Raw genomic sequence first — 25,647 nt, forward strand, 5'->3', positions numbered from 1 at the left:
TTATGCCCTCTCTCCCTTTTTAAAATTACAGTTCCAGGAAGCGGTTTTTAGTGGAAACAAGTTTGAACCATTCTTGAGAAGTGTCAGTAAAGTACAGCCTCCGCCACCTATTTTTGGCAAAGGAGATGTCGGTCCTTTAGAAAAAATGTACCCCTCTGATGCTAACAAAGAACGAGAAGACCAAGATCCACCTGATGGGATGTCATTGACAAAAGTGGCGAGTAGTTTGGACACTAAATTAATCAAGAGCAGTGGGGAGCTTTCTATACTAAGGCTTATAGAAAGAAAAATGGATTTAGAAGAGGAGGATCAAAAACGTGGCATGCAGGATGAAAAGGCCTCGGAACCACTCGCTGTCACATCGGGTTCTTCTGAAAAGACACTAGAAGATAAACTAGCAGAACAAGCAGAAATAAAACAGGTTGAGATTTCCTTTGAGAAGTCTCTTGAAGATGTGCTTGCTGAAAAACTTGTAAAAGTCGTAGCAGTGTCGTCGATTTTAAGCAAAAACCTTGAAAACATAGTTGCGGAGGGACTCTCAGAAGCAAAGCTGTCTGAAACGCTGGAGGATAGCAGTTTGCCAGGGGATAATAAATGTCTACCTGAGGAAAGAAAGATGTCTGGAGAGAAGGTTGCAGAACCAGATGTAACAAAGCTGGCAGCTGCTGTAAGTCAAAATTTGCAGGCTCATCTTATAGACAAATTGTGTGAAGAGGGGATAATCACAGATACAGATCTACCTGAAAAAGACCAGATAGTTTCTTTTCCAATTACTGCTGATTTGCTCAAGAGGAGGAAAAGCTTATCCAGGGAAAGCATGTCACAAACTGAAATAACAACACTAAAATCACTAAGTGAGCATCCATCAAGAACCACTATCAAAGCTGAATCCGTACAGCATAGTAAAGAAAGTAGTAAGGAAACTATTAAAGAAAGTAGTAAAGAAAGCGAGTTAGTAGTTACAGGGACAGGTTTATCTGAAAGCAAAATAGATGGCGATAGAGAGGCTACTTCATATCCTAAAACTGACAGTAGTTCAGTTGAACAAACAAATGCAAAGACAGACTTAAGAAAAGAACCCTCTAAACAGTCACTGGAAATCATTAGAGTAATGTTACCTGTGAACACAGACACAGATAACATTAAGCAGCGACTTTCCATTCATGATGCTCTCCTAGAAAAAATTTTAAAAGCAGAAATAAGAAGTTTGAAATCACTTTTAAGCAAAGAACACCGAGATCACTTTAAAGATCAACTTTCAGCAGCTGGATTAAAGGGAGAAGACTTGAAAACAGTGTGCCGGAAGTTGTCCTTGGCTGTGAAAGGGGATGACAGTGTTACACCAGAGAAGGCTGCACTGCAAGAATGGCAGGATTCCTCTAGTGAGGGCCTTGCTAAAGAGACATTGGCGGTAAATGAAAGTATTCAAAATCTCTTTGAAGTGCTTTCAGAAAACGAAATTGCCAACCTAAAGAATGCATTGAACAAAAAGATTCAAGACCATCTTTCAGACAGACTTTCAAAAATAGGAATGATCACAGAGAGTGAGTTAAAGAGAATACTTGGAAACTTGTTTCCAGTAGTGGAAAAACTAGCAAAGAGTGATGAAGGCTCAGACGAGCAAAGTACACAACTAGATACTCAAAGCCTGCATGACAGGTTTTCGGAGGAAGAACTACAAAATCTAAAGTCTCTCTTGAGCAGACTTCTAAACGAAGGCCACCGAGAGAAACTTTCAGATTCAGAAGTACAAGGTTTAACATCAGTTTTAGAGAAAAGCTTTGAGGATCTTCCCATACAAAACAGTTCTGAAACTGGGATAAGCCAAGAAGTTGAGATAAAGGATGAATGCCGTACAATATCTCTGCCAGATGTTGAGGAAAGTCAGAGAGTTAGTAAGACAGATGTATCTGAGAGAGGAAAAGTTCCTTCAAAGGAAAGTCTTCATAAAATTTCAACAGCGGGTGAAAAACACAAAATAGAAAGAGAAGCTGTAGACCTTTCTGTAACAAGTCTTTTGGAAGTAGAAACAAGGAGCCAAGAAACTCAGACGATGGGTCAGCCCAAAAAAGTGAAACATAAAAAAGAAAGTCACAGGTTGCCGAAGTACAGTGATAATCTGACCATACCAAATATAACGAGAACAACATTCGATGTAGGATTAAAAAGCAGGTCACCTGAGGAAACTTCGAAGAGAATCTCTGAACCATTTGCCACATCTTTTTTGAGTGCGCGTGATATTGGCATCCAAAGTGAAGCGAAAAATTATTTCTGCCACAAGCCCCCCAGTTTTATTTCCAAGCCTCCCTTTCCGGTGAACCCTCAGACATTTCTCTTTTTGCATTCAGAATCTGAGGAAGATGCAAAGCCAGCGGTTAAACACCACCAGAAGGCAAAAAGGAAGAAATCTGACATAAAGAAGGATAGTGGGTCACACCAGCAAGCATCAATAAGTACACAAACCAGGAGAGAAAGGGTGCCTACTGGAAGCACCTCTAAGGAGATTTTAAAAGAAAAATCCAAAAGGCACCCATCAGTTTCTCCAAAATTGAGCGCCACCGAAAACAGGAAGGATTCCAAAGCAACAGCATCCCCCAGCGGTACACGAAGGGAAAGCTTGAAGCAGAAATCTGAGAAGAAGCGAGATACGGAGGTTAAGCCCAAAAAATCACTCACCAAGACTGCTGTCCTGTCTGATCCACAGCTACAAAACCATTCCAAAAATATTTCGGAAAAATCATCCACAACTAAAATACAAGCTCCTGGGCGTACAAAAGGAAGCACATTGGTAAGAACGTTATTGACTCTGTACTTGAAGACCACAAATATTATTTCTGAAGGCAGCACATCTAGGACAATATATGCTTTAATGCATTTATTTTTTCCAAACAGAGCAGATCAGAGCCATGGAACTAGCGTTGCAAATTAAAATCAAAGCTCAACATCTTGGAAAAACAGACTTCAAAACAGGGGCTCCTGTATTAAAGACTTTAATGCCAGGTGATTTGACTACACCCATGAGCCCAGTAAGCCCAGTGCTTACTGGTTGCTTACACAGCCAGCCTGCTGATTGCACTAAGCAATGATCCTTGGGCCATGTAAATGATTGTTTTCAGAGACTGTACTGCTTTTCAGGAGTAGCAGTTGGGGTGGGGAGAGTTTTCTAACCCTTCTCTCCCTTGCCAGTCCTGATAAAAGTCCCTACCCCACCCTGCACACAAAAAGCCCCTGCTATTTGGCCTGGGATGGAAGCTGTCAGTAGGAACTTATCGGAAGAGGATTTTCATCAGGACCACAGCATGTGTGAGAAAGCCGTAAACCCTTTCCCCGCACAGCGGTTGCAGTCCTGATCAGTTGCTGTATCAGAATAGCACCACACAAAGCAAAGCAGTGTACAGTGGTACCTCGGGTTACATACGCTTCAGGTTACATACACTTCAGGTTACAGACTCCGCTAACCCAGAAATAGTACCTCGGGTTAAGAACTTTGCTTCAGGATGAGAACAGAAATCACGCGGCAGCAGCAGGAGGCCCCATTAGCTAAAGTGGTGCTTCAGGTTAAGAACAGTTTCAGGTTAAGAAAGAACCTCCGGAACGAATTAAGTACTTAACCTGAGGTACCACTGTAGTGGACGCGGGTGGCGCTGTGGGTTAAACGACAGAGCCTAGGACTTGCAGATCAGAAGGTCGGCAGTTCGAATCCCCACAACGGGGTGAGCTCCCGTTGTTCGGTCCCTGCTCCTGCCAACCTAGCAGTTCGAAAGCATATCAAAGTGCAAGTAGATAAATAGGTACCACTCTGGCAGGAAGGTAAACGGTGTTTCCGTGCGCTGCTCTGGTTTCGCCAGAAGCAGCTTAGTCATACTGGCCACATGACCCGGAAGCTGTACGCCGGCTCCCTCGGCCAATAAAGCGAGATGAGCGCCACAACCCCAGAGTCGGCCACGACTGGACCTAATGGTCAGGGGTCCCTTTACCTTTACAGCAATATGCACAGGTGCAGTAAAACAGAAGATGCCACAAAAGCAATACACATCATCTTGCCTCTGCACGTTCTGCATCTTTTGACCTCCCTTCCAACTCCAGTTCCCAGCCATACTAGCATCCCTACAGGCATTGCAGTCCCCTGCCAACAGCATCTAGGTCTCCGTCTCTAGGAAAGGTGAAGAACCTCTCTGTGCCCCGCTCTGCCCAAGGGCCAACTTTTCAGGTGGGTGGGGCAACCCACCCATCAGTCGCACAATGTCAGTATGAGATCATGATTGGAACGGGCAAGGTTCCAAGGCTGGGAACCACAGCACAAGGGGCGTTGCCACCGCTATACTTTGCAAGCCTCCTCATTCTCCTTTCCACCTTGGGTGTCAGAGGTGGGAAGAAGCACAGAGTCATTTGTTGGGAATCCATAGCTTCCCTATGCTTCCCCCTTTCCATCTTTTTTCCACCTGCGATGTCAGGGGGCTTCAAAGAATAGCCCTGGGAGGGAGAAGTTTTTTCCATGAGATAAAAGCCACTTCCCCCTCCATGGGCAAAGCATGGTCCCACTGTTCATTGGCTTCTGGGTGGTTGGAAGCTCACCTTCTTCCAGCAAAAGTTGAGAGCTCACTTTAAGCTCCTGATGGTTCCTTGAAGACCCACATTTACCTGTTCCATGCCCAATGTCCTGTATGACATCAAGTTTGGCCTGCAGGTCACAGGTCGTCGTCCCCCCGCTCTAGAACCTGTTTAGGGTTTCCCTAGGCAAACCAAGAAGGGACGCGGGTGGTGCTGTGGGTTAAACCACAGAGCCTAGGACTTGCCAATCAGAAGGTCGGCGGTTCGAAACCCCGCGATGGGGTGAGCTCCCGTTGCTCGGTCCCTGCTCCTGCCAACCTAGCAGTTCAAAAGCACGTCAAAGTGCAAATAGGTACTGCTCCGGCGGGAAGGTAAACGGCATTTCCGTGCATTGCTCTGGTTCGCCAGAAGCGGCTTAGTCATGCTGGCCACGTGACCCGGTAGCTGTACGCCAGCTCCCTTGGGCAATAAAGTGAAATGAGCGCCGCAACCCCATAGTTGTCAGTGACTGGACCTTACGGTCAGATGTCCCTTTACCTTTATCTTTTAGGCAAACCAAGAACTTGCACCTGTGCATTGCCATCCGAGTGCTTAGAATGTTTGGCGTATCGGTCACAGCACTTCAGCCAATTGCTAATATGGGGAAGGAAATAGAACAGCAACCACTAGTATTTAGCTGATTAATTAGAAGACAACAGATACTAACCTGACCCAGATATTAACAGCGGCATGAGTTCGTTAAATGAAATAAAGTAAGGCTTAGGCATGCAAAGAGACAGAACAGTGCAAATTTGATTGTTTGATAAGCCAACCACTGAGCGCTGATGAATGAAAACTTTGGGTTGTAATCCAGCATTGTCAACAAGACTTCTGCTTGCCTAATGAGACTTCCGCCCTCTCTCCTTTCTCCTGCGCCCCCTCTAAATCAGCCAATTTGTGGGTAGGGAAGAGAAGGTGAAATGAGTGGGATTGCAGCTCACATTGTCTTACAGTGAAGCTTGTCATAATTATTATACACATACATAAAACAACTCTGCTTTCATTTTGATATTCAGAACATTGCGGGCCCAGATGATATCGACATGGAAGCTTACAGGCATCTTGAAAAAGCCGTAGAAAGAGCTCTTCTTGATTTAGGAAGAGTCCCAGAAGGCAGCTCCAGCCAGGGAAGGCCAACTCCTGCTCCAAGTTCTACGACTCTCATAAACAAAGATTCACCCAGATCCTATCTCTCTGCTGTCGAGACGCCAAGAAATCAAGCGGGTTCAATAACGGAGATGCTTAACAATCAAGAACAGATCTTAAAAATGACACCCGATCAACTGGAGGTTGTACTTAGGATTCTCCAAAATATATTGAGGCAGAACGCAAGACCCCCAAATAATGGATGAATGGAAACAAGCTCTGTGTAAACCAGCTACGTATGTATGTTCTTACTTTCCCCCAGCTATTATGAAAAATAAAACCCTCTTTGTATATACATTTTTAAAGAAAGTTTAAGGATATTTTAAAATTATTGTAGATAGGAAGCTGGCTTATGTCAAGTCAAATATCAATGACCCATACATTTCTCTTTCTGTGTGCGCCCGTGTGTGCATGCGTGTGTAAAATATGCCACAATGGCCTAGGCAAATTTGACAGGTGGGCAATGCCACCCACCTGTCAATCACCTGTTTCTAGACACAATGTGAATCAAAACTGCCTGCAAATGAATCAAGGGGCTCAGGTTTGATCCCCACTTTGGGCAAAAGATTCCTGCATTGCCAGGAGCTGGATTAGATGACTCTCGTGGTCCTTTCCAAATCTATGATTCTATGACTTCCCTAAAAAGGAGCTTCCTCTAGGATGGAACAGTGCTGATGGCAAGCTCCCCCCCGCCAACTGCATCAGGGTATTCTGATGAAGAAACTCCCTAGTGCAGCTGATCTCAAGTAGGGCTTCCTATCAGCTCTGATAAACTTGCAACAGAACAACTGGGAGCTGCCGTTAAGCTAGGAGTGGGGCAGAAATTTGAATCTATTTGTATTTAAAAGTGAATCTACCTAGTTAGCTCTTTTTAAAACAATATGCGAAATGAAAGACATCCTGCCAAATTTGCACTTCACTGAATTTTGAAAATACACTTCTCCAGCCAAGTAATCTGTACAAAAACACAAATAAGGTACAGTGTGTGCATAAGCGTGCATTCACGAAAACACACCAAATGCGTTGTACTAGGGAACATAATAAGTATTAGGGAAATGCATCTTGCAAAATTGTGCCTTAGGTAAAAAGGTTTATATTAGGAAAAGTTTGCACATGGGATTCTGATGAATTTTAGGAATTTCTTTTAAAAAGAAAGCAACTGATATGAAGCAGTGGAGAAGTGAACTTGAACACTGGAAAAATGAGAAGCAGAGAAACCAAAATGGACTCTACCAGTCTTCCCTTTGGAGTTGCACCTGTAGCTGCCTCACACGTCAGATGTGAGGCAGGTGAACATTGTTTGCAGGAAACAGTTTTGCAGGCCAAATTGGGACCTGTGCCAGGCCTAATTAAGCTGATGGGCCAGAGGTTCCTCAGCCCTGCTGCATACACTGGCTTGCAGTAGCTCAGGGTGTCTTACTTGGAGATGAATTGGGACAATCGGTATGCAAAGTGTTTGCCTCTGAGCTACAGACCTTCCTCTAATGCTTACTTCAGAATTCCCTACTGGTGTTACTTTAATACAGAATGCAATGTTTCATCTCTTGCTTGATGAAATGTGCTTAGGTGATTGCTAGAAAAGACCTGAAAAACGATAGATTTGCCTTTATGATGTTCAACTTTTAATAATTGAAACTTTTTTTTAATAAAAAAAAAGACAACCCATTATGTCTACTGCAACTCCTTACTACACACTGTATGATGCTGTCGAAGATGCCTAGCCTAATCCTTTCAGGTCAAGCCCAGCCGTTGCAGCAGCAATTCCTTGCTTTTTCTCAGTGGCACAGTATCGTGATGGCTAGATGATGTCATCTTGGCAAAAGGGGGGCAGGAATCACTGCTGCCACACGGTCTCTTGGTTTTAGAATGAATAGACCCTGCTTGCCAGCTCTGCTCTCAAAAGATATGCAGAGGAGCGGAATTCAGGAAGATCTTGGAAACATGGAGGGCAGGCAGCTGCAGTTTCTCACTTGCACACTCAGATGCACACTGAGCATGGGTGCAGAGGCAAATGCATATATTTATTAGAAATAAAATCAATCCTTTCTCTAACCAACTGAGCTAACTTCCCTTTTAGCATTAACTGCCTGCTGCTAGAATTTGACTGCAGACCACCACACACTGCTCCGAGTTCTCATTCTGCCTGTGATAGAGTGGCTGAAAAGCCTAGAACCCATTGTGTCCACTCAACAGAACTCTCCTTAGAATCATCCTTAATTGGATGGTGCTGCCTATGAGTTGCAGAATCAACCCATGATGCCCTGTATTCTCAGACCCATTAACCTAGTCTTTTTATGTAGTTAAAGCAAATTTACTGCCAGGGTGAAGTGTCTACACAGTTCTGAAAGCATATTACACATGTCAATTTGATACTAAACTCCACTGAATTCCATGGGATTTGTTCCCAAACATAACGTTGGCTACTCAGAAGTAAATCCCACTGAATTAAGTGGGCTGCCCCCCCCCCAAATAAGTGGGGTTAGGAACTATATTCTTTCTGCACAGTTTGCTTATTTGTTACATTTAACATTTTGCCAGCGAATTGAATAGCCGTTTTTATCCTCACAGTGGCACTGGCAGCAATCATATATATCTTGACAAATCTGTAGGAAATAAGTGTCATGCAAGTAGGGTTTTTTTTTTAACCAATTAAATATGTAATAATATAGTAGTTTTAAAAAAACAACTACTGCATTGTTATATATTTAATTGTTTAAATTTGATATTTGGTCTCAAAATTAGTTTTAGCTGACTTATAAGTATGAAGTAAAAATACCACTAGAAGAAGCATGACTGGAGAGCCTTCTTGAAATAAGTACATTTTATTCCAGTTACATTTGTCAGAGTTGAGATGGCAAGAGATCGCAAACACATGAAAATTACTTCAGTAGTTTCCTATTTAAAAGAACAATTGTGATGCTAATAACATCACATCTGATATAACTTTGTGAGGTTACACTTTTTAAAAAAAATTAAGCTAAGGTCTATTTTACATGATCAAATAAAATGTGCATTAATAAAATATAGTTGTAAATATCTCGGTATTTAAAACCCTGTCCCCAAAATTATATGCTGTACAAAAAGCAAGAATTTTGGTTAAGGTCATGTTCAGTCAGTCATTCACAGTACTAGAGCAACAAGAATAGAAAGTGGTCTCTTTCTTGTCAGTCTGGCCTTTATATTGTTGCTTCTTGTTTGTAATTGGGAATTCTTTCCTGTCTCAATGAAAGGCACAACAAAGAGGACAAAATGCAAGGCATAAGTCCCATCTCATTTAAGCATCTTTTGCTTCCTAGAATAGTGTTTGCAGCAGTATACCTCCAACAGTCATGTATTGCCATAGTATTAAAGCCATGCTTCCATTCAGTGGGTCTTCTGTATGCCACATAGATTCCTTTTCCTCGCTGGTGCAACAGTATTCAACTTGAGATGTTGCCTTTTTAAAGGCTAGTGAGATGTGAGCCCAAGGCAGTGCCATTCCAATTAGAGCTGCGGGTCTATTAAGCAATCTCTTTATAAATAATATAATCAAGTAGTTTCAAACTCCTGTTTTACTGCTGTTATGCAAATTATTCTCCCTTGATTAGGTTTTGTTAAAAAGATACCTTGCATTAAAGATCACAGCTGTTCTCCAGGCCTCAGTTAATGGCTACACCAACAAATGTTGGAGGGTAGGTGGCGTGCAAAGCTCACAATGGTTTGCACACCAATTTTTTAAAGTAGGAATAGGCATTAAAGAAGTTTATATATGTGATGAACAGTACACACACACACACATACACACACACAAGCTGAGAGAAGGGAAATAGTATTTTAGATTAACACTTCTGAGGCAGTAAAGGCATAGATATATCAGACATGCCATACCAGGCTAAAATATGCACCATTGCAATTCAGTTGTAAGAATGGAAGGGAGATGCTTGAGAAAATGTAGACATTTATGGTAATTCAAGAAGTGAGGGTTACTGCATTCTGTAGTATCACTTTGGAAGAATTTTCCTCATATAAAGTATTGGCACAAAAATTTTAACGTTTTCAAGTATATAACTAATATTTGTATTTTGAACATGAAAAGGAAAAAGCAGCGACAAAAATCACATTATTTTTTTCCTAGAGAGAGATATCAGAGGTATGGTTTAGTATCTTTAGAATTCCCAGTACACCTCTCTCTCATTTGGCAAAACGCATCCAGTCTTACAGATGGCTGCTGAACACACTGTTGGCACCTGTGGCTGGACATGTTGGACGGCAGGAGGCAGCAGTGAAAGTAAGGAACCCTTCGTTTGTTCTTTTACCTGAAATGAGAGAACACAGTGATTTGGAATAGTGAACTTGAGCTTGGACGTGGATGGCACTGTGGGTTAAACCACAGAGCCTAGGGCTTGCCGATCAGAAGGTCGGTGGTTCGAATCCCCGTGACGGGGTGAGCTCCCGTTGCTCGGTCCCTGCTCCTGCCAACCTAGCAGTTTGAAAGCACGTCAAAGTGCAAGTAGATAAATAGGTACCACTCCGGCGGGAAGGTAAACGCCGTTTCTGTGCGCTGCTCTGGTTTCGCCAGAAGCGGCTTAGTCATGCTGGCCACATGACCCGGAAGCTGTACGCCGGCTCCCTCTGCCAGTAAAGCGAGATGAGCGCCGCAACCCCATTGTGAATTTATTTGCATAGGCTCATTAACTTGCAACAGGCACAGAATTCAGATTCTAAAGCTCTGGTTTACTTTCTCAGGGCATGCAACTATCAGTAACCAGGCTCAATGAATTAGTGACACTAGAAAGGGGTGGAGAACATTTGAGGGCCAGAGGTTCCTTGCTCATTTGTAGCACCTGCAGCCAGATATTCCCCATCGCTGATGAGAACACTGTCTACCACGTAGTACAAGAAGCAATTGTATTGTGTCCCTTCTGCAAGCATATTGTGCACAAATCCCACTTGCGGTAGTTCTCCAATTGCAATCAAACTGCTCCAGATACATTGCTTTCCAGCTATAGGCACCACAGTTTCAGCCATGTTCAGCTATGAGCAGCTTGTGTACCCAGTTCACGAATATTTTCTCGATCAAAGCCTTGGTCTTTAGCTGCAATTTACACATCTAATAATTTGTAACAAGCTCACCTGCTTGAAAAAAGCATGTGACAGGAGACCTCTTGCTGATGGCCTAGATCCCAGGAAGAAAAACAGAACTTAGATATTTTAAGTTTTGCCAATGGAGTTAGCTAGTACTGTTAATAACTTCCCCTTCTCTTGTTGCCTATTACGATTACGATTATGATATCTTTATTGTCATTGTCCCACGCAGAAACAATGAAATTGAAAAACTACATAAAACTACTACAAAACTACATAAAACTACCACAAAACTACATAAGACTACATAAAAACTACATAAAACTACTACAAAACTACATAAAACATTAAAAAACCCTAAAAACTCTAAAACCCCATTTTAAAATACACTATACTATAGAGACCCCTTATGCTGCGTTTAGAACCAGAATTGCATTTGCATAGAAACTGTTTCTCAGGCGGCTAGTCCTGGCCTTTATAACCCTATACCTTCTTCCAGAAGGCAGAAGCTGAAAGAGATCATTTCCGGGGTGCGTACTATCCTGTGCTATCTCTGCCGCTTTTATTATGGCACCTGGCAGCATAGATTTGATCTAAGGTGGGAAGAGTGCACCCAATTATTCTCTCTGCAGTCTTTACAACCCTGGATAGCATTGTTTTTTCCCTTGCTGTGCAGCTCCCAAACCGCACACACAGACCATATTACAGGGTCAGTCAATAGAAAGAAAAATCAAGCATAGGCATTCCATTTTAAATAAGCTCCCCACTTGTTAAAATTGCTCATTTTCAAAATAACATAAACCCTGCACAAAGTGTAGCTTCCGGCTCCTAATATGTGGATCTTTTAAAATTGGGACTATCAACTGACTGTAGAATTTAATCAATTAACTGCCTCTTGAACTGATTAAATATATAGCTATACTTATGTTAGAAAAGGTCATTTTGACATTTTCCAAAATAGCTTTTAAAACGCAAGGAAAGCGTGACCATATTTCCCACTTACCAATCAACTAAAAGTTTTAGGTGCATCCACACCAAAAATTACATATCCACTTGCACTGTGAGTGAACAAAATATACGTTTATGACATGCATCTATATGAAATATACAGAGGGAAGTTCTTGATAACTTCAAGCTCATGTATAAAACAAGGTTTTCAAGTAATTAGAAAGCTCTTTGAACCCCATACAAATATTAACTGCAGCAACTAAATTCTAACAGCCTTACCTTTTCTCTGGGTCCTGTTGCAAACAGAGTTCTATCAAGTTATGGAAAGCTGGGGAGAAAGTTTTTGGTGGAGTCTGCAATCTCTCACTTGTCATTGTGTGTGTCATACTTTCACCAATTCCAGAGTCAATCCCTGATCGAGAATTTTTTATCCTGGATTCACCACGCGGAAAAGTATTTATAGCCCAAGGACAATAAGAGGGACCTTTCAGCTTCTGCAGCAGCATCTGAAAGAAAATGTCCGTTGACTGTCTTAGCCCTACCTGTACACCTCAAATGTACACCTGTTTAATTTCTGGGTCAGTAGGGGTACTTTCAGTGAAAATATTGGGGAGGGCATGATTCTAAATTGTGCACCTTTTATGAAAGCTGTTCACTGCCATTCCCCTATCTCATGTTGCTTCTGAATCCAATCAATTATATTATAGTGTCACAAAGCTACACAGCCAGCTAAGAGCAAACAATCCAATCAGAGTGAGGGCAATGCTTCTTAGACTGGACAGTCAGGGAACATGTAACAAACTTGGCACAAACACTATTCAAAACAATGCTTCCTGAATAGGTAAACATTTCGGAACCACTTTGCAACATTTTTTAAAAATAGAGCACCAGAAAGGATGCATTTTGATGTTTGCAAATGTGCTGAAGCACATACATTTTAGAAATATCACAACAGAGGAAGTCTTATTGCATTAGGTAGCTAGGTGTTCGAGATCCTCAAAATTGTCACCTCTCTTTTCGTGACATTGTTATCGATCAGAATTTGAGATTTTTGTGCCTTACCTGCGTCCGAGGTATATCCTGAAAAGGTACATGCCCATTAGCTAGTTCACATGCTGTAATGCCCACACTATAGATGTCAGACTTCACATTATAGCCATACATATCCTATGGAAGGAGAGACTGCATTGATAACTGCTGAATACATGCCAGTATGCCATGAATTGAAATAAACATGCATATTCAACTATAAAAAGTTGGGTTTTTTTCTTTGAAAAAAGATACACTATCAATCTAAATAAAAGTAAGCCTGTTGCTACATTCAAGTCCTGAAGCACACAACGTTATGTCCTTTGAGTATAGTACTGGTTTTAACACAACTGCACTATTTTTTCTTCACAAAAATGGTATTTGCTGCATTTAACAAGTTCATAATACAACCTTTAGCTTGCTTTCAAATGGCTTCATGTGCAAAATGGAATATCAACACCAAAAAAACCAGCTATGGTCTTCAGTGTTGTTTTATACTGAAAATCGGTACCAAGGTTAAAAATATTTACACTGAAATACCTGAAACCTGTACGAAGCTAGAAATTAATTTATGTGCCAGTTCTGCCAGGCTGCATTTCATAGGCTTATTACGAAGTCAGAACCCACTTGATGTGGTTTAAACTGGGAGAAAGGGTTGTACTTTATAGGGTTAAGCCAAGACAAAGAGGCTGGTGATCAATAACTGCAACAGGGAAAATACTGGCCTGGTTTTCAAGTTGCAGTAAGGCTTAGTGCAAATGTACTGACTACAGAAGAGATCATGACTCTTTCACTTTCTCCCCAGTCATTTTGCTCCTGTGCCATGCTAAAACATGTTTGAACCTAGACTCATGAACAAACCATGAGCTGTCAGTCATAGGACAAATCTTGGTTATGGCTTATGGTTAGTCAAGAGAGAGCTAAACCACAAGCCTAGGTTTGGAAGAGATGCTAAGCTAAACTGGAGCAAGCTGTGCAGCAGCAAAATGACTGGGAAGGAGCAAAAAGGCCACAATCTCCTTTCTGGGAGCCTGCATGCTGTGTGGACCAGGAGACTACTTCCGTAATGAAAGCCACTGTCATGTAATCTGTGGTATTAGTTCCTGCATATATATGTAGGTGTGTGTAAATTATTCATCTGGGTCACTCAAACAAGATCCATTAAGAACTTGGTAATATTTAACTTGGTAATATAAGTGCATGTCATGCCAAACCAGATATAGCTGTATGCTTAGACCTAAGTTTCTAATTTCTCATTCATCATTATATAATCCTTGATATTCTACTAAGGCCTGATCATTTAATGTTCTTTAAAATCTCAAGTAATAACTATAGAAGTAGACAGAAATCAGACCTCCAGCTTAATGGTTCTAGTTCACTCCAGCATTCCTCCCAATAATGTGAGGAATTGAGAGGGATGGAAATATTTACAAAAATTTAGGAGTTAGAATAATTGTTACAGCTCCTACAAGGAAGATATGGTTGATTAAGAGGTAGCATTTCATCATGTATGGATGTGCAAAACCATTCCACTTAATTTCAGTAATAATTGGCAAAAATAATTTCACATTTCAACATAAATTATAGGGCTACAACAATGCCTTTCACATTATCCATAACTTTTCAAATAATGTGAAATGCATGTATTTAATTATAGTGTTATATAGAACACTGAGATGTCAAATGTTAATAATAAAAAGGAGGACGTTAAGTAATTAATATTAGCTTTTATAATGCATAATTAGAGTTCTTTATAGACATTTCTTAGATGCAATCTGTGCCAATACGTATTTTCTGCACGACTGCTCAGCCACAGTGAACTGCATCATATACTGACCTGTCTCAGTAGTTCAGGACTCAGCCAGGGAAGCATTGATGCACTGAACTGGGGGAAGTCATACACAGCTTTTAACCGTTTTCCACTGCTCACTAGGCTGCAAAGATGGTTTAATCCAGAAAGATACACCAGGCCATCCCCTGAAATCAGTATATGGCTAGCTTTAATACTTCTGAAAAACATAACAAGTGATGGTTTAGTAAGATTAAGAGAAAAACAAGATTCTAACACACATTATACAGGATTGTTCATATGAAGAGTCATTACCCTACATTGCATAAGAAAGTGAGTGTATCATGCATAATGGAGATGTACATTGTGTCTTGAGTTGCTCTTGACTGCAGTGTAGGAATACTGTAATGCCAGGTGAATGATGGTGCATGAAGATACGGTCACCACAGAGCAAAGAGTGCCTTGTGCCAACTCAACCGTTTCAAAAATCTCAAGTCACCCAAATAGAACAGATATGGGGACTCTGGTCTTCCCATTTACCCTTGGTCCCAATCGCCTGTCATTTTCTTAAAAACCTCTCTACACATTACCTGTGAATGTAGCCATGTTGGTGCATGTAGTTTAACCCGCTGATTGCTCCAAACAGGATATTTCCTATCAACACTTCGCTCATGCCTTCAGGAAAGTAAGTCCTCAGTAGATGGCTGGCTGAACCTAGAAAAGGTGCATGTAACTTGCTAGCAAGTCAAAACGTTATTTATGCAATGAAAGCAGAGCTGACATAATTCAGAAAGGTGTAACACATAAATCTGATCCCGCTGCTACATAGTGTACAACTATGTAGGTTCAAAGAACAATTTTGAATATTATGAAGGATATTGGAAATGCTCTTTTTGTATTGATCAGTGCTGCTCCTAAAAATATTGCCACACAATTTGCCTGTGGACTCAAGAGTAGGCCTGAATGATACAGCTTTTTACAAAACAGCCCATTTCTCCCTTTCCTCTTTATTGAGGTAGCCCCACTGCTTAAAAGAGGCATGCATTAAAGGAAGAAGCTGCCTCATGTGTAGAGAAGTGAATCTGGCCAGTGGGCCAGATTCTTAATTCCATTGCCCTGTGGTGCTGTCAAAGTTCAAAGGGGCTTATAGTAACCACTGATGTCTGTTTACAGGCACAGTGTGGCCTACAGACAAGGCACTTGCAGAAAAACAACTGGGAGCTCACATTAAGCTCCCATATGGTACAAAGGAACAATGTCCTTGCCTACCCTACTCCGGACATCACATATACTTTGGAAGAAATGGCCTTGTGGGCCAAGCTGGAAACCATACTGGGCCTAATAAGGACTGCAAGGCAGGAGGTTCCCCACAACTGGTCTATCCCATCCTTGACTTACATCTTGTCAACGTGCAACAGGTACAGGCTTTAAAAATACTAAGCAATATATACGTACTTTTCAATAAAGAAGCAAGCTGCTCTTAAGTTTGATAGCTCAAATGCATGGTATGTAAACTAAACACAGTTGCATCCAAAACCGCAACTGCATGAGCAGAATAGATTCCCACTGTCACAACAGATATTTCCCATTCTCTCCTGCTTCCTGGAGCACCTCATGTACCCTCAAAATCTGCTTCAGAGGGTTGGAAGATCCTCTGGAGTGGATTTTTTTTTGGGGGGGGGTGGACTGCAGGGATGAAGAGACGAAAGGAGAGCCCTGCTGCATGAGTGGAAGTCCGTTTGCAATGCAGTGGACACAATCCTTAATGAGCCCGTACAGAGATAATTCAATTAATGTGTAGCTTTCCCCAACAGAATACTTACAGTAGGCCATGAAAGGAGAAATAACCCAAAGCCAGCTTCCAGCAGTGAACACTGCCCAAAGAGTCATGATATTGGGGTGTCGAAAGGAATGGGATAAAACCACCTCATTCTAGATGAAAGAATACATGTTTTAATTATTTAAAAGGGCAATGGAACAGTCCATAAACCCTTAGCCACAGCCTACTGCTACTCTGAAGACAATCCCTGAATCAGAAATGAATAGATTTTTGGATTGTTGCACAATGCCAGAGATGCAATTTGAGAAAGCTGTCCCTGCATCTAATCACAAGTTTTCTGGAATTATTAGCATATCTAGAAGTACTTTTCTTTTTAATAACCTGGCAACTTCAAAGGGTCTTCATTTTTAAGCACTTTGTATAAAGTTTAAAAATCACCTCTCCTTTTACATGTTAACTTCATAAATATTTAAAATGTTAAAACATCTGTTTTACTTGTAAAGCTTTCAAGTGTTCTTCAGAACATCTTTCCAGATCTGTAATCCTTACAGCCACCAGTGTTCCTGTAGGGATATGACGCGCGAGGTAGATTGAAGTTAAGTTGCTGCATCCCCTTCCTATTAGCAAAACAGAAGTTGATCACTTTAACAACTTTGCAATGTTTCTTAGTTACTGCTTTATCATTTAGCATTTGTACAATCCCAATATTCAAGGCAAATACTGGCAGATTATGAAGAAAAAGCTGTTCTGAAACTGCACATAAGGAAACAGCTAGTCTGAGCAACCAAAAAAGACACTGCTGCAAGTCTGGCTTTGACGTAGCTCAACTATCACAGGGTTTTGGAATACAGTGGTACCCGGTTAAGAACTTAATTCGTTCTGGAGGTCCGTTCTTAAGCTGAAACTGTTCTTAACCTGAAGCACCACTTTAGCTAATGGGGCCTCCTGCTGCCGCTGGAGCACGATTTCTGTTCTCATCTTGAAGCAAAGTTCTTAACCTGAGGTAATATTTCTGGGTTAGTGTATGTAGTCTGTAACTTGAAGCGTATGTAACCTGAAGCGTATGTAACCCGAGGTACCACTGTAGATTCTATGTCTAGGAGCTAATTTATCAGAAACCAAGGAACAGCTACCAAGTGCCATCAAATAATTTTTACAAGGTCAAGCTGAGTGCTAAATGACAAAGACTAATATAGTCAAAAGGACAAAGATTGATATATTCAAAAGGGTAGCAATACTCTTTAGCTTGCATACAGGAAAGCACAGCAATGGACAGTATATACACAACATGTGAAACACATTAAAAGAAAGTGTTGGCAGAAGAGCAAACTGGGGATTGAATAAGAAAATCAATTCAAATCAATTTGAAAATAGGCTTCTGCCTCACAGTGCCACAAGTGGTACCCTCCCATCAGTCCCAGAGTAACCATTGGCAGCAACTAACATTAGGTTGGCCATTAAAACGCAAAGGCACTTGTGTTGCGCTGCTTCAAAATGAGAACATTCCCATGAACCTTCCCACATGGCAATGAATAGATTTTCATCAGAGGACAATGCAAAGTTGCACCTTCCTCAGGTAAAAAGAAGGGGCTAGAGGCATTCCCTGGCTAAGAGACAGAGAGAGAACAGGGTAGCAGTCTGCAGCATCTTTGGAAGAGGAAGTCATCACTTACACCACTGCAGCTACTATGTTTCAAAAGGGCACTGATGCCTGATATTTTAATCACAAAGAAAACAAGCAGTCATGGAACAGAACAAGCAAATATTAAGATCAATTAAAAATGTTGTATGACTCAAATGTATTGGCCAAACATTGGCAAAACACTGGATTTTCACACCAGGAAACAATACTGTCCAGTTTTCTAAAGATCTTTCAACCAGACAAGGTAGGAAGATAAGGGACTTGTAAATCACCCTCCCTATAAGCCTTTTTTCAGCTGAAGAATGGAGTAAAAACCCTTTCAATTATAAAAATAGGAAATAGCTTATTTCAGATTACAAACTAGGTACCCCTGCCCGTACGGGGCAGTCGTGTCCGACTCTAGGGTTGCGCGCTCATCTCGCTCAAGAGGCCGGGAGCCAGCGCTGTCCGTAGACACTTCTGGGTCACGTGGCCAGCGTGACTAAGCGGCATCTGGTGAGCCAGCACCAGCGCCGCACACGGAAACACCGTTTACCTTCCCGCTATAAAGCGGTACCTATTTATCTACTTGCACTTAGGGGTGCTTTCGAACTGCTAGGTGGGCAGGAGCTGGGACCGAACGACGGGAGCTCACCTCACCGCGGGGATTCGAACCGCCGACCTTGCGATCAGCAAGTCCTAGGCGCTGAGGTTTTACCCACAGCGCCACCCGCGTCCCAGATTACAAACTAGTCAGTTACCTATTTCCACCTGGATATCATAATGGGATACATCCGAGGACCATGATATTTCTTCATCTCCTCTTTGAGCCGATTGTCCCCAATATAAAGCAGGTTCATCTGTCTGAATAGAAAAAAAGATGTACACACACACACACACACACACACACACACACACACACACTCTTTTATTGTATAAAATTGCAGTGAACAGTGTAACTTCATGTTAATTTTGCAGACCTGCCAGCCTATACATCTTCCAGAAGCATGACAAAGTCTTTTTCTATTGCCATTGCTTTTGGTGTCAGAGGGTGAATTAGTTACTATAGATGTCATAAAGGAGACTTCATCCCACACAGCATATGAGAAATAAGAGTAAGAAAATTAAATACTGCATTTCCTACTATACCAGACAGTAAAAACCATATACCATGTTTTTCCATTGTATTTCCACTTCTATTATATTCAGGAACTGTGCCAAGTTACAATACCATGTGCTGCTTGACTTAGTGCCTTTCCGTCCATCAAGCATTACAGCGTTACTTATGTGCTGCTACTTGCAAATGCAGCCAAATTAATATATTTTATTTTTAAAATGTATAAATTGCTTTTCCCAGAAACATATGCAAAGCGGTGTACTGGGAAAACTAGATAGCCCAGTTGGTAGAGCATGAGATTCTTAATCTCAGGGTTGTGAGTCTGAGCCCCAGGTTGGGTGAAAGATTCCTGCATTGCAGAGTGTTAGACTAGATGAGCCGTGGTCCCTTCCAGCTCTACAACCCTATGATTCTAACTCATGGAACAGCAGCACTATAAAACCAAAGCAGAGAAATTAACTGGTTCCACAATCCAAATTACAATCCAAATTCCACAATCCAAAGTACTCTTGCTATGGTCCACCAGAAATTCTCAGCTGTGGAAGGGAAAATTTCTCATGTTGCATGCAGAAAACTGCTTGGCTTAGCTAGCGACGGGAGCCCTGTGAGGGATTCTGAATTGCAGTAATGTGGGTCTCCTTAATTCAGATATATCTATAATGGATATGCCTCTCCATGTAATTGTCTCAAAAACACCCTGAGGAACCGGCTCTTATTTCTTATTGCTGGGCTGATGACTATTCTCTGCTGAGAACAGAGGTACCAAGTGTTTCCATTTGGAAACATAACAAAGACAGCAGAAAATAAATGGTGCGAGCTCTGCTTCAAGAATGCAGACATAATTTTACTAGGACTAACACTAGTGAAACAGGTCAAGTTAATATACATTTTCTCTTACCAAGTCTTGAGTGCTGCTGCCTTCTGATTGCTTTTCTGCTCCAATGGATTCAATTCGTGTCCGTAGAATACAGGAACAGTCCTTGAAAAGAATAACAGTCAATAAATGTTCCCTCCATTATATTTTAACAGCTTTGTTACCAGGTGGCCTATAATGATGGGCAGCTGGAACCTCATAAAACAGTAATAAAGTAAAAACCTACCCCAGACTATCCAGAATCTCTGGACAATTAACACCATTTTGAAAAATCATGACCAAGTATGATTTCTCCAAATAATCTACAGTTGTACCTTGGCTCCCGAATGCCTTGGGAATCCAATGTTCCGGCTGCTGAATGATCGAAAATCGGAAGTGAGTGTTCTGATTTTCAAATGTTCTTTTGGAAGCCAAACATCCGACAGGGATTCTGATTGGCTGCAGGAGCTTACTGCAGCCAATCAGAAGCCATGATTTGGAAGTCGAATGTTTCGGAAGTTGAACAAACTTCCAGAACGGATTCTGTTCAACTTCCAAAGTACAACTGTATTGCAGTCTTTGGCTCTTCTTTGAACAATGGTCCATATAGGCTGTGTATACACCAAAGTGTTACTGTGTGTGGGTCACTCAGATCCAATTTTTCCATGGGCACTTATGTGCATCTTTGTCCACATGAGTGCTTTCAACTGAATGCTATCTCGGTGTTTCCCATGCACATACTATGTTGTTGTCCCCTCCCCTCAGTTAGTGCTTCCCCACCTTCCCTGAGTCCCAGAAACCTGAGGTCCACTATAGGCATGTGCAGAGGCTTTGGTTTACCTGTGTACACAGCCAATTTTTTATTTTCACAATACAAGTCTTTCCAATACAGTAGTCCACACTTGCACAAAGCAACATGTTGAAAAAAATTAAAAGGACATGGGTGTTAAGACTGGTCCCAACAGCAGCCAACCAAGAAGAACCTTGCCAATGGAAGTAGGGTGTGTGGCAATAGATGTTACCCAGAAAAGCCCCACATTAAAAAAACCAACCACAACCCACACAATAAACTTCAGTATATCCGGTTGATATAACATGATTTTATGTTGGATCTTTTCCTTACCACATTATCTGCAGCTCGGTAAAGTTCAAATTAAAGGGGGGGGGTGCAGGCTGCCAGTTGAATGAGAACATTATATGCATGATGCGAAAAACAGGCACACCTGGGATGCCTCAAATCCTTGTTGAACTGGGAATTGTATACAATCACAGAATAGAGATCTCCCTATAGGTCTTCAGTATTGAATGAAGCCTGGCAGCTGTGTGCTTTTGAGCCAAAACTTGGGCCACTATGTTTAGGCGCAGATATAAAAGCAGACATTGAATCCATAGTAGCCCATTCTTAAAACCCAAAGAATATCCCATATAAAAGTGAAGCAGAGCAGGCCTGAGTTGTGCCCTCTATGGACAACACTTGAAGAACTCACATTTCCCATTCTCACTTTGTAGTTCTCAAAATTAGCATGTTTAGTGAAATGTGAAGGAACCAAAGGTAGTAATGGGAAAGTTATTTTGTGCTGTTTTCTTTTTTGTTTGTTAAAGCACACAAACCAGATGTATACCTGCAACATGCTACAAACATTGTGATACGTTATTGAAGAGTCCAAACAAAATGGAAGCAAGTTAAAATAAATTATGTGCTTACCAAACAAGACATGGAACTGCCTTAGTTCATGGAAAATGTCATGCAAACCCATTTACCCTGAAAAAGAATATCAAAATAAAGTTTACATTCAGCCCAAACAGTAACCAAACAAAGATGTCTTTCTTCTTCCCTTTGACCATGCATGCAGACTTGAGCACACTGAAGGTCTGGACTATAAACAATGTACGAATGAAACTCTCATAAGGCTCCTCCCATAGTCAGCTTTACATATGGCTGGTCAGGTTAGAATTAAATATTCTTGGCTGCCTCCAGTAGTGGAGGTGGTATGTCTCTGAACACCACTTACTGGAAAACACAAGTGAGGAGACTGCACTTAAGCCGTGTTTTGGGGCTTCCCATGGGGTTCTGGCTGACCATAGAATTATGTAGTTGGAAGGGACCCCAAGGGTCATCTAACCCAACCCCCTGCAATGCAGGAATCTCAACTAAAGCACTGTGGGAACAGGATGCCACATTGGTTTGATCCAGCAAGGCTTTTCTTATGTACCGTATTCTTCGCTCTATAGGACACACTTTTTCCCCTCCAAAAATGAAGGGGAAATGTGTGTGCGTCCTATGGGGCGAATGCAGGTTTTCGCTGAAGCCTGGAGAGCGAGAGGGGTCGGTGCGCACCGACCCCTCTCGCTCTCCAGGCTTCGCGCAGATCTCTGCAAGCCGTGGGAGCCCGTGCTGGGCTCCTGCGTCTTGCGGAGAGTTGCCTGCATGCTGAAGCCTGGGCGCGCTGAGCTCAGCGTGCCCAGACTTCGCGCAGCTCTCCGCAAGGCGCAGGAGCCCGGCGCTGGGCTCCCACGGCTTGCGGAGAGTTGCCTGTTCTGGGGGCTGGGGTTGGGGGAAGCTCGGGCTTCCCCCGCCGCAGCCCCACGCCTGGGGGGGGGGAAATAAATTTTTTTCCCTTTATTTCCTCCCCAAAAAACTAGGTGCGCCTTATGGGACGGTGCGTCCTATAGGGCAAAAAGTACGGTACTTAAAAGCCTCTAAGCAGTTTACATAGGGGGGGAACCCAACACGTTTAAAATACTGATAAAAAATCAAATGCTTGTTAAATACTGAAATAATATTTATGGAACTGGCTTGGGCCCTCCAAACAATTATTTACCTAGCAATTTCCATGCTGCAAAGAAAGAGCTGCTACAAGTCCTGCTTATATGCACTGTACAGGCTTAAAGTCTTACTTAAATACTTAAACGTACAGGCTTGAATGCAGCTAACTTTTCAAGCAGCATGCACAAAATCTGGCTGCATATGGGATATAGAAACATTATGTGCCCCGTTGAAATGCTAATGATAATTTACTCCAGAGAGATTGCAGTTAGGCTGATCTGGAATAAGTCAGTAAATTCCCTCCTTTGTAGCGTTGTGCATACAGTTGCCACCTGCTGTATATACAGAATTCTCCTGTACTGATACAGTTTTGTCCCATCCCCCCTCTCCCCCCCCCCCAGGCTAGGGATCCTCTCGGAATATGTGTGTTTGAAAGGGTGTGTGAAAGGTGATGCATTTAAGCTCTGGGTAGCCAAACACAGACAGATTTACAAACTCACTCTCTCTGTGTGACAAATTCCTGAGGGGCCATCCTGTTGGGCTGCAATAGATTGTGTGTGTTTTTCTTTTATTTCTATTTATGATTTTCAAATTTATACATGTCAGTAATTTCACAACCACTATAACATTTCAAAACTCGACTTCCTTCCCCCTCTTTCTGCATGCTCTTATAAAACTGCAGGTTATTACAATAATCCTGCCCATGTCCTTATCTGTTTACAGTTGTTTGTACTCAATAAACCATTTCCATTCTTTTATAAAAAGTTTGTCTTGATTTCTTATTTTTCCGGTAAGTTTCACAACTTCTGCATTTTCCATAGGTTTTTGTATCCATTCTTCTTTCACTGGGACTTCTTTTTCCATTTTTGGGCCAGTAACATTCTTGCTTGTAATGGATTAATTTGAATTCACTTTAGCACCAGATTATTATTATTATTAGGGGGAATCGCCCTCACCCCCCAACTGCCCCTCCCCGTATTTTGCCAGAACAAAGGTGGCAGCTCCTCTGCAGTCCTACCTTCCCATCCTTCCTGGATTTGAATTTCTACTGAAATGAGGCTGTATTTTAATGTTGTATTTTAATCTTGTTTTTAAGTTGTATTTTAATCCATTGTTTTTATACCTGGTGTTAGCCGCCCTGAGCCCGGTCTTGGCTGGGGAGGGCGGGGTATAAATATTTTTTAAAAAAATTATTATTAATAATAAAGAGCTGGACAGAAGTCTGGAATGGATGCAATTAAATGAAGTGGTGCGATGAAAAACAAAAACAGCTAAAAGAGTACAATATATGGACAAATCTGCACTCCATAGAAAAAAAAGTATCTGTTTTCTGACATGAATTAGGATCACAGAGCCAGAGACAAAACGTGGAGGATAAAATCGCGATATGGAAATATGAAAAACACTGATGATGATGATGAGAGGCAGGACTATGATGTTGAAAGCGCTTTGGAATTCAGACCGTGGGAAGCCAAAACAAAAAATTATTACAATTTGGAAGACAATTGGACTTTTTAAAAGTTATTTATTTTTATTAGATTTGATTTAATATGTTAATTGGATGTTCTTATTGGAAAATTAATAAATGCTTTAAAAATATTACTATTATTATTAAACCCCGCCACCCTCACGATATCGAAACGGAGCGGGACCTTCAACCCCCCCCAAAAGTGTTGCAAAAAGTTCAGGGTCAGTGGAAGTGTTATGTTTGCATGAGCGAGGATCTATTTTCTCCCCGCCGCGGAGAGAGAGAGAGGCGACAACGCGGGGCAACCCCCCTCCCACTGCAACACAAAAATAAACATACAATCGAAACGATAACAATAACGGTCCCTTTTTTGCAACCGAACCGGACCTGGTAGCTACTACGGCGCCGCCGCGCGCGCGCGCGCGCTTTTTTACCTGGAAGCAAGCCCCGCCAGGCCCAGCGGGCCTTACTCCTGAGGAGACCCAAACTTGTCCTGACCGGGGGGGGGTCGGTCCTTCCCCGCTGGCCTCGCCTCCCTCCGCCCGCGCCCGGCACCTCACACCGTCTGTCAGGCTCGGGCCGCCCCCCCCCGAGGGAGCCCAGAAACAGAGGCTGCCGCCCGTTGCCCAAGAGGCCGCGGACAGCGCAGCGTTTCTCCTCAGACAAACCGGGGGAGGAAAAATCACCTCAGCCCCTCGCCCGCCTCCCTCGGCCAGCCTGAGGCGGACTCGAACTGTAGGCCCCGCCCCTCTCCGTGAACGCAGCCTGCGAGTGAACTCAGGGTTGCCGCCCCCCGCGGGACTACCAGTCCCGAAATGCACCGCGGCAGCATTTCTCCTCAGGCGGAGCGAGGTTTCGAAACGGGGAGAGATGGGAACGCCGTCTTTCTCCACCGTTGCATGACGGGAAGCGTAGTTTGAAAGGCGGCCGGGGGAAGTCGCCGCCGCTGAGGCCGAGCGGTGCTTTCTGCCTCCATCTTGTGACCGAGTTTGTGGCCGCCTCCCGCTCCTCCTCCCCCCCCCCGCACGTTGCTCCACTTGGGCGCCAGCGCTCCGAAAGAGGGAGCTGAGGAGGCGGCTGCACAATTGTCGCCTGTGGCCGGAGCGTGGGGCTGGAAAGGAGCCCAAGCCTGGAGCTGGTAAGGGGGCAAGTGGGGGGAAAGAGACGGCATGGCAAGCGCTGCATTCGCCCCCTCATCCCTGGTCCCCCTGGCCATCTCCCTTCTTCCTCCTCTTTAGCCTCCATTTCTCCCAAGTCAGCCCTTCCTTCCTTCCTTCTTCCTTCCTACAGCCGGACGTTGTGCATGTCTACTCCGAAGTAAGTGCTAGGAACCCTGTGGGGATATTACCCCGGGGGAGCGGGAGCATCTTACCCCGCCTCGCTCCTCCTTTCTCCTCCCCAATGTTGCCTCCCTCTCTCCTTTCTTTCTTTCTTTCTCTCTCTCTCTCTCTCTCTCTCTCTTTCTCTCCTCCATC

At 42.7% G+C, this 25,647-nt stretch overlaps 3 protein-coding genes across 9 annotated transcripts in view; 2 read left to right on the forward strand and 1 right to left on the reverse strand.

Annotated features, from left to right (window-relative positions):
• The window catches only part of LOC128399382 (uncharacterized), a 23,249-nt gene extending 17,216 nt beyond the window's left edge, over nt 1-6,033 (forward strand). For both annotated transcript variants that reach the window (XM_053360781.1, XM_053360770.1), the window contains 2 exons: nt 32-2,788; nt 5,607-6,033. In XM_053360781.1, coding sequence (XP_053216756.1) covers nt 32-2,788; nt 5,607-5,942 — 3,093 coding nt within the window. In that variant the 3' untranslated portion in view covers nt 5,943-6,033. The remainder of the gene's footprint in view (nt 1-31; nt 2,789-5,606) is intronic.
• A 2,506-nt stretch (nt 6,034-8,539) lies between these two features.
• STRADB (STE20 related adaptor beta) lies at nt 8,540-24,712 on the reverse strand. 4 transcript variants are annotated; one of them, XM_053360842.1, is made up of 13 exons: nt 24,607-24,659; nt 23,205-23,245; nt 21,643-21,699; nt 19,983-20,063; nt 18,729-18,831; nt 16,842-16,963; nt 16,390-16,498; nt 15,157-15,280; nt 14,615-14,786; nt 12,811-12,915; nt 12,028-12,254; nt 10,849-10,891; nt 8,540-10,031 (listed from the first exon to the last, which is right to left on the reverse strand). In XM_053360842.1, the coding sequence occupies exons 3-13, from the start codon at nt 21,652-21,654 to the stop codon at nt 9,882-9,884; spliced, it is 1,248 nt and encodes a 415-aa protein (XP_053216817.1). In that variant the 5' UTR covers nt 21,655-21,699; nt 23,205-23,245; nt 24,607-24,659; the 3' UTR covers nt 8,540-9,881. The 4 variants fall into 4 exon arrangements, with proteins under 4 accessions (XP_053216817.1, XP_053216812.1, XP_053216828.1 ...); XM_053360837.1 differs by lacking the exon at nt 23,205-23,245 and having other exon boundaries at nt 24,607-24,712; XM_053360845.1 differs by lacking the exons at nt 10,849-10,891; nt 23,205-23,245 and having other exon boundaries at nt 9,853-10,031; nt 24,607-24,712.
• Nucleotides 24,713-25,124: 412 nt separating this feature from the next.
• TRAK2 (trafficking kinesin protein 2) overlaps nt 25,125-25,647 on the forward strand; it is a 37,444-nt gene continuing 36,921 nt past the window's right edge. For all 3 annotated transcript variants that reach the window (XM_053360795.1, XM_053360811.1, XM_053360821.1), the window contains exon 1: nt 25,125-25,310. The gene's annotated coding sequence lies outside the window, so the exon portion shown is untranslated. The remainder of the gene's footprint in view (nt 25,311-25,647) is intronic.

The sequence above is a fragment of the Podarcis raffonei genome, chromosome 1, assembly GCF_027172205.1.
Source record: "Podarcis raffonei isolate rPodRaf1 chromosome 1, rPodRaf1.pri, whole genome shotgun sequence".
In the NCBI taxonomy this organism is placed as follows: domain Eukaryota; kingdom Metazoa; phylum Chordata; class Lepidosauria; order Squamata; family Lacertidae; genus Podarcis; species Podarcis raffonei.

What these genes read in the sequence shown, in the direction of transcription:
- STRADB (XM_053360837.1), bottom strand. An exon ending in AACACTTGAAAGCTTTACAA is followed by an intron (nt 16,499 to 16,841) that starts GTAAAACAGATG and finishes TCTTTCATCTAG; the next exon opens with AATGAGGTGGTTTTATCCCA. An exon ending in TTCTCCTTTCATGGCCTACT is followed by an intron (nt 15,281 to 16,389) that starts GTAAGTATTCTG and finishes CACCTTTTCTAG; the next exon opens with GTTCAGCCAGCCATCTACTG.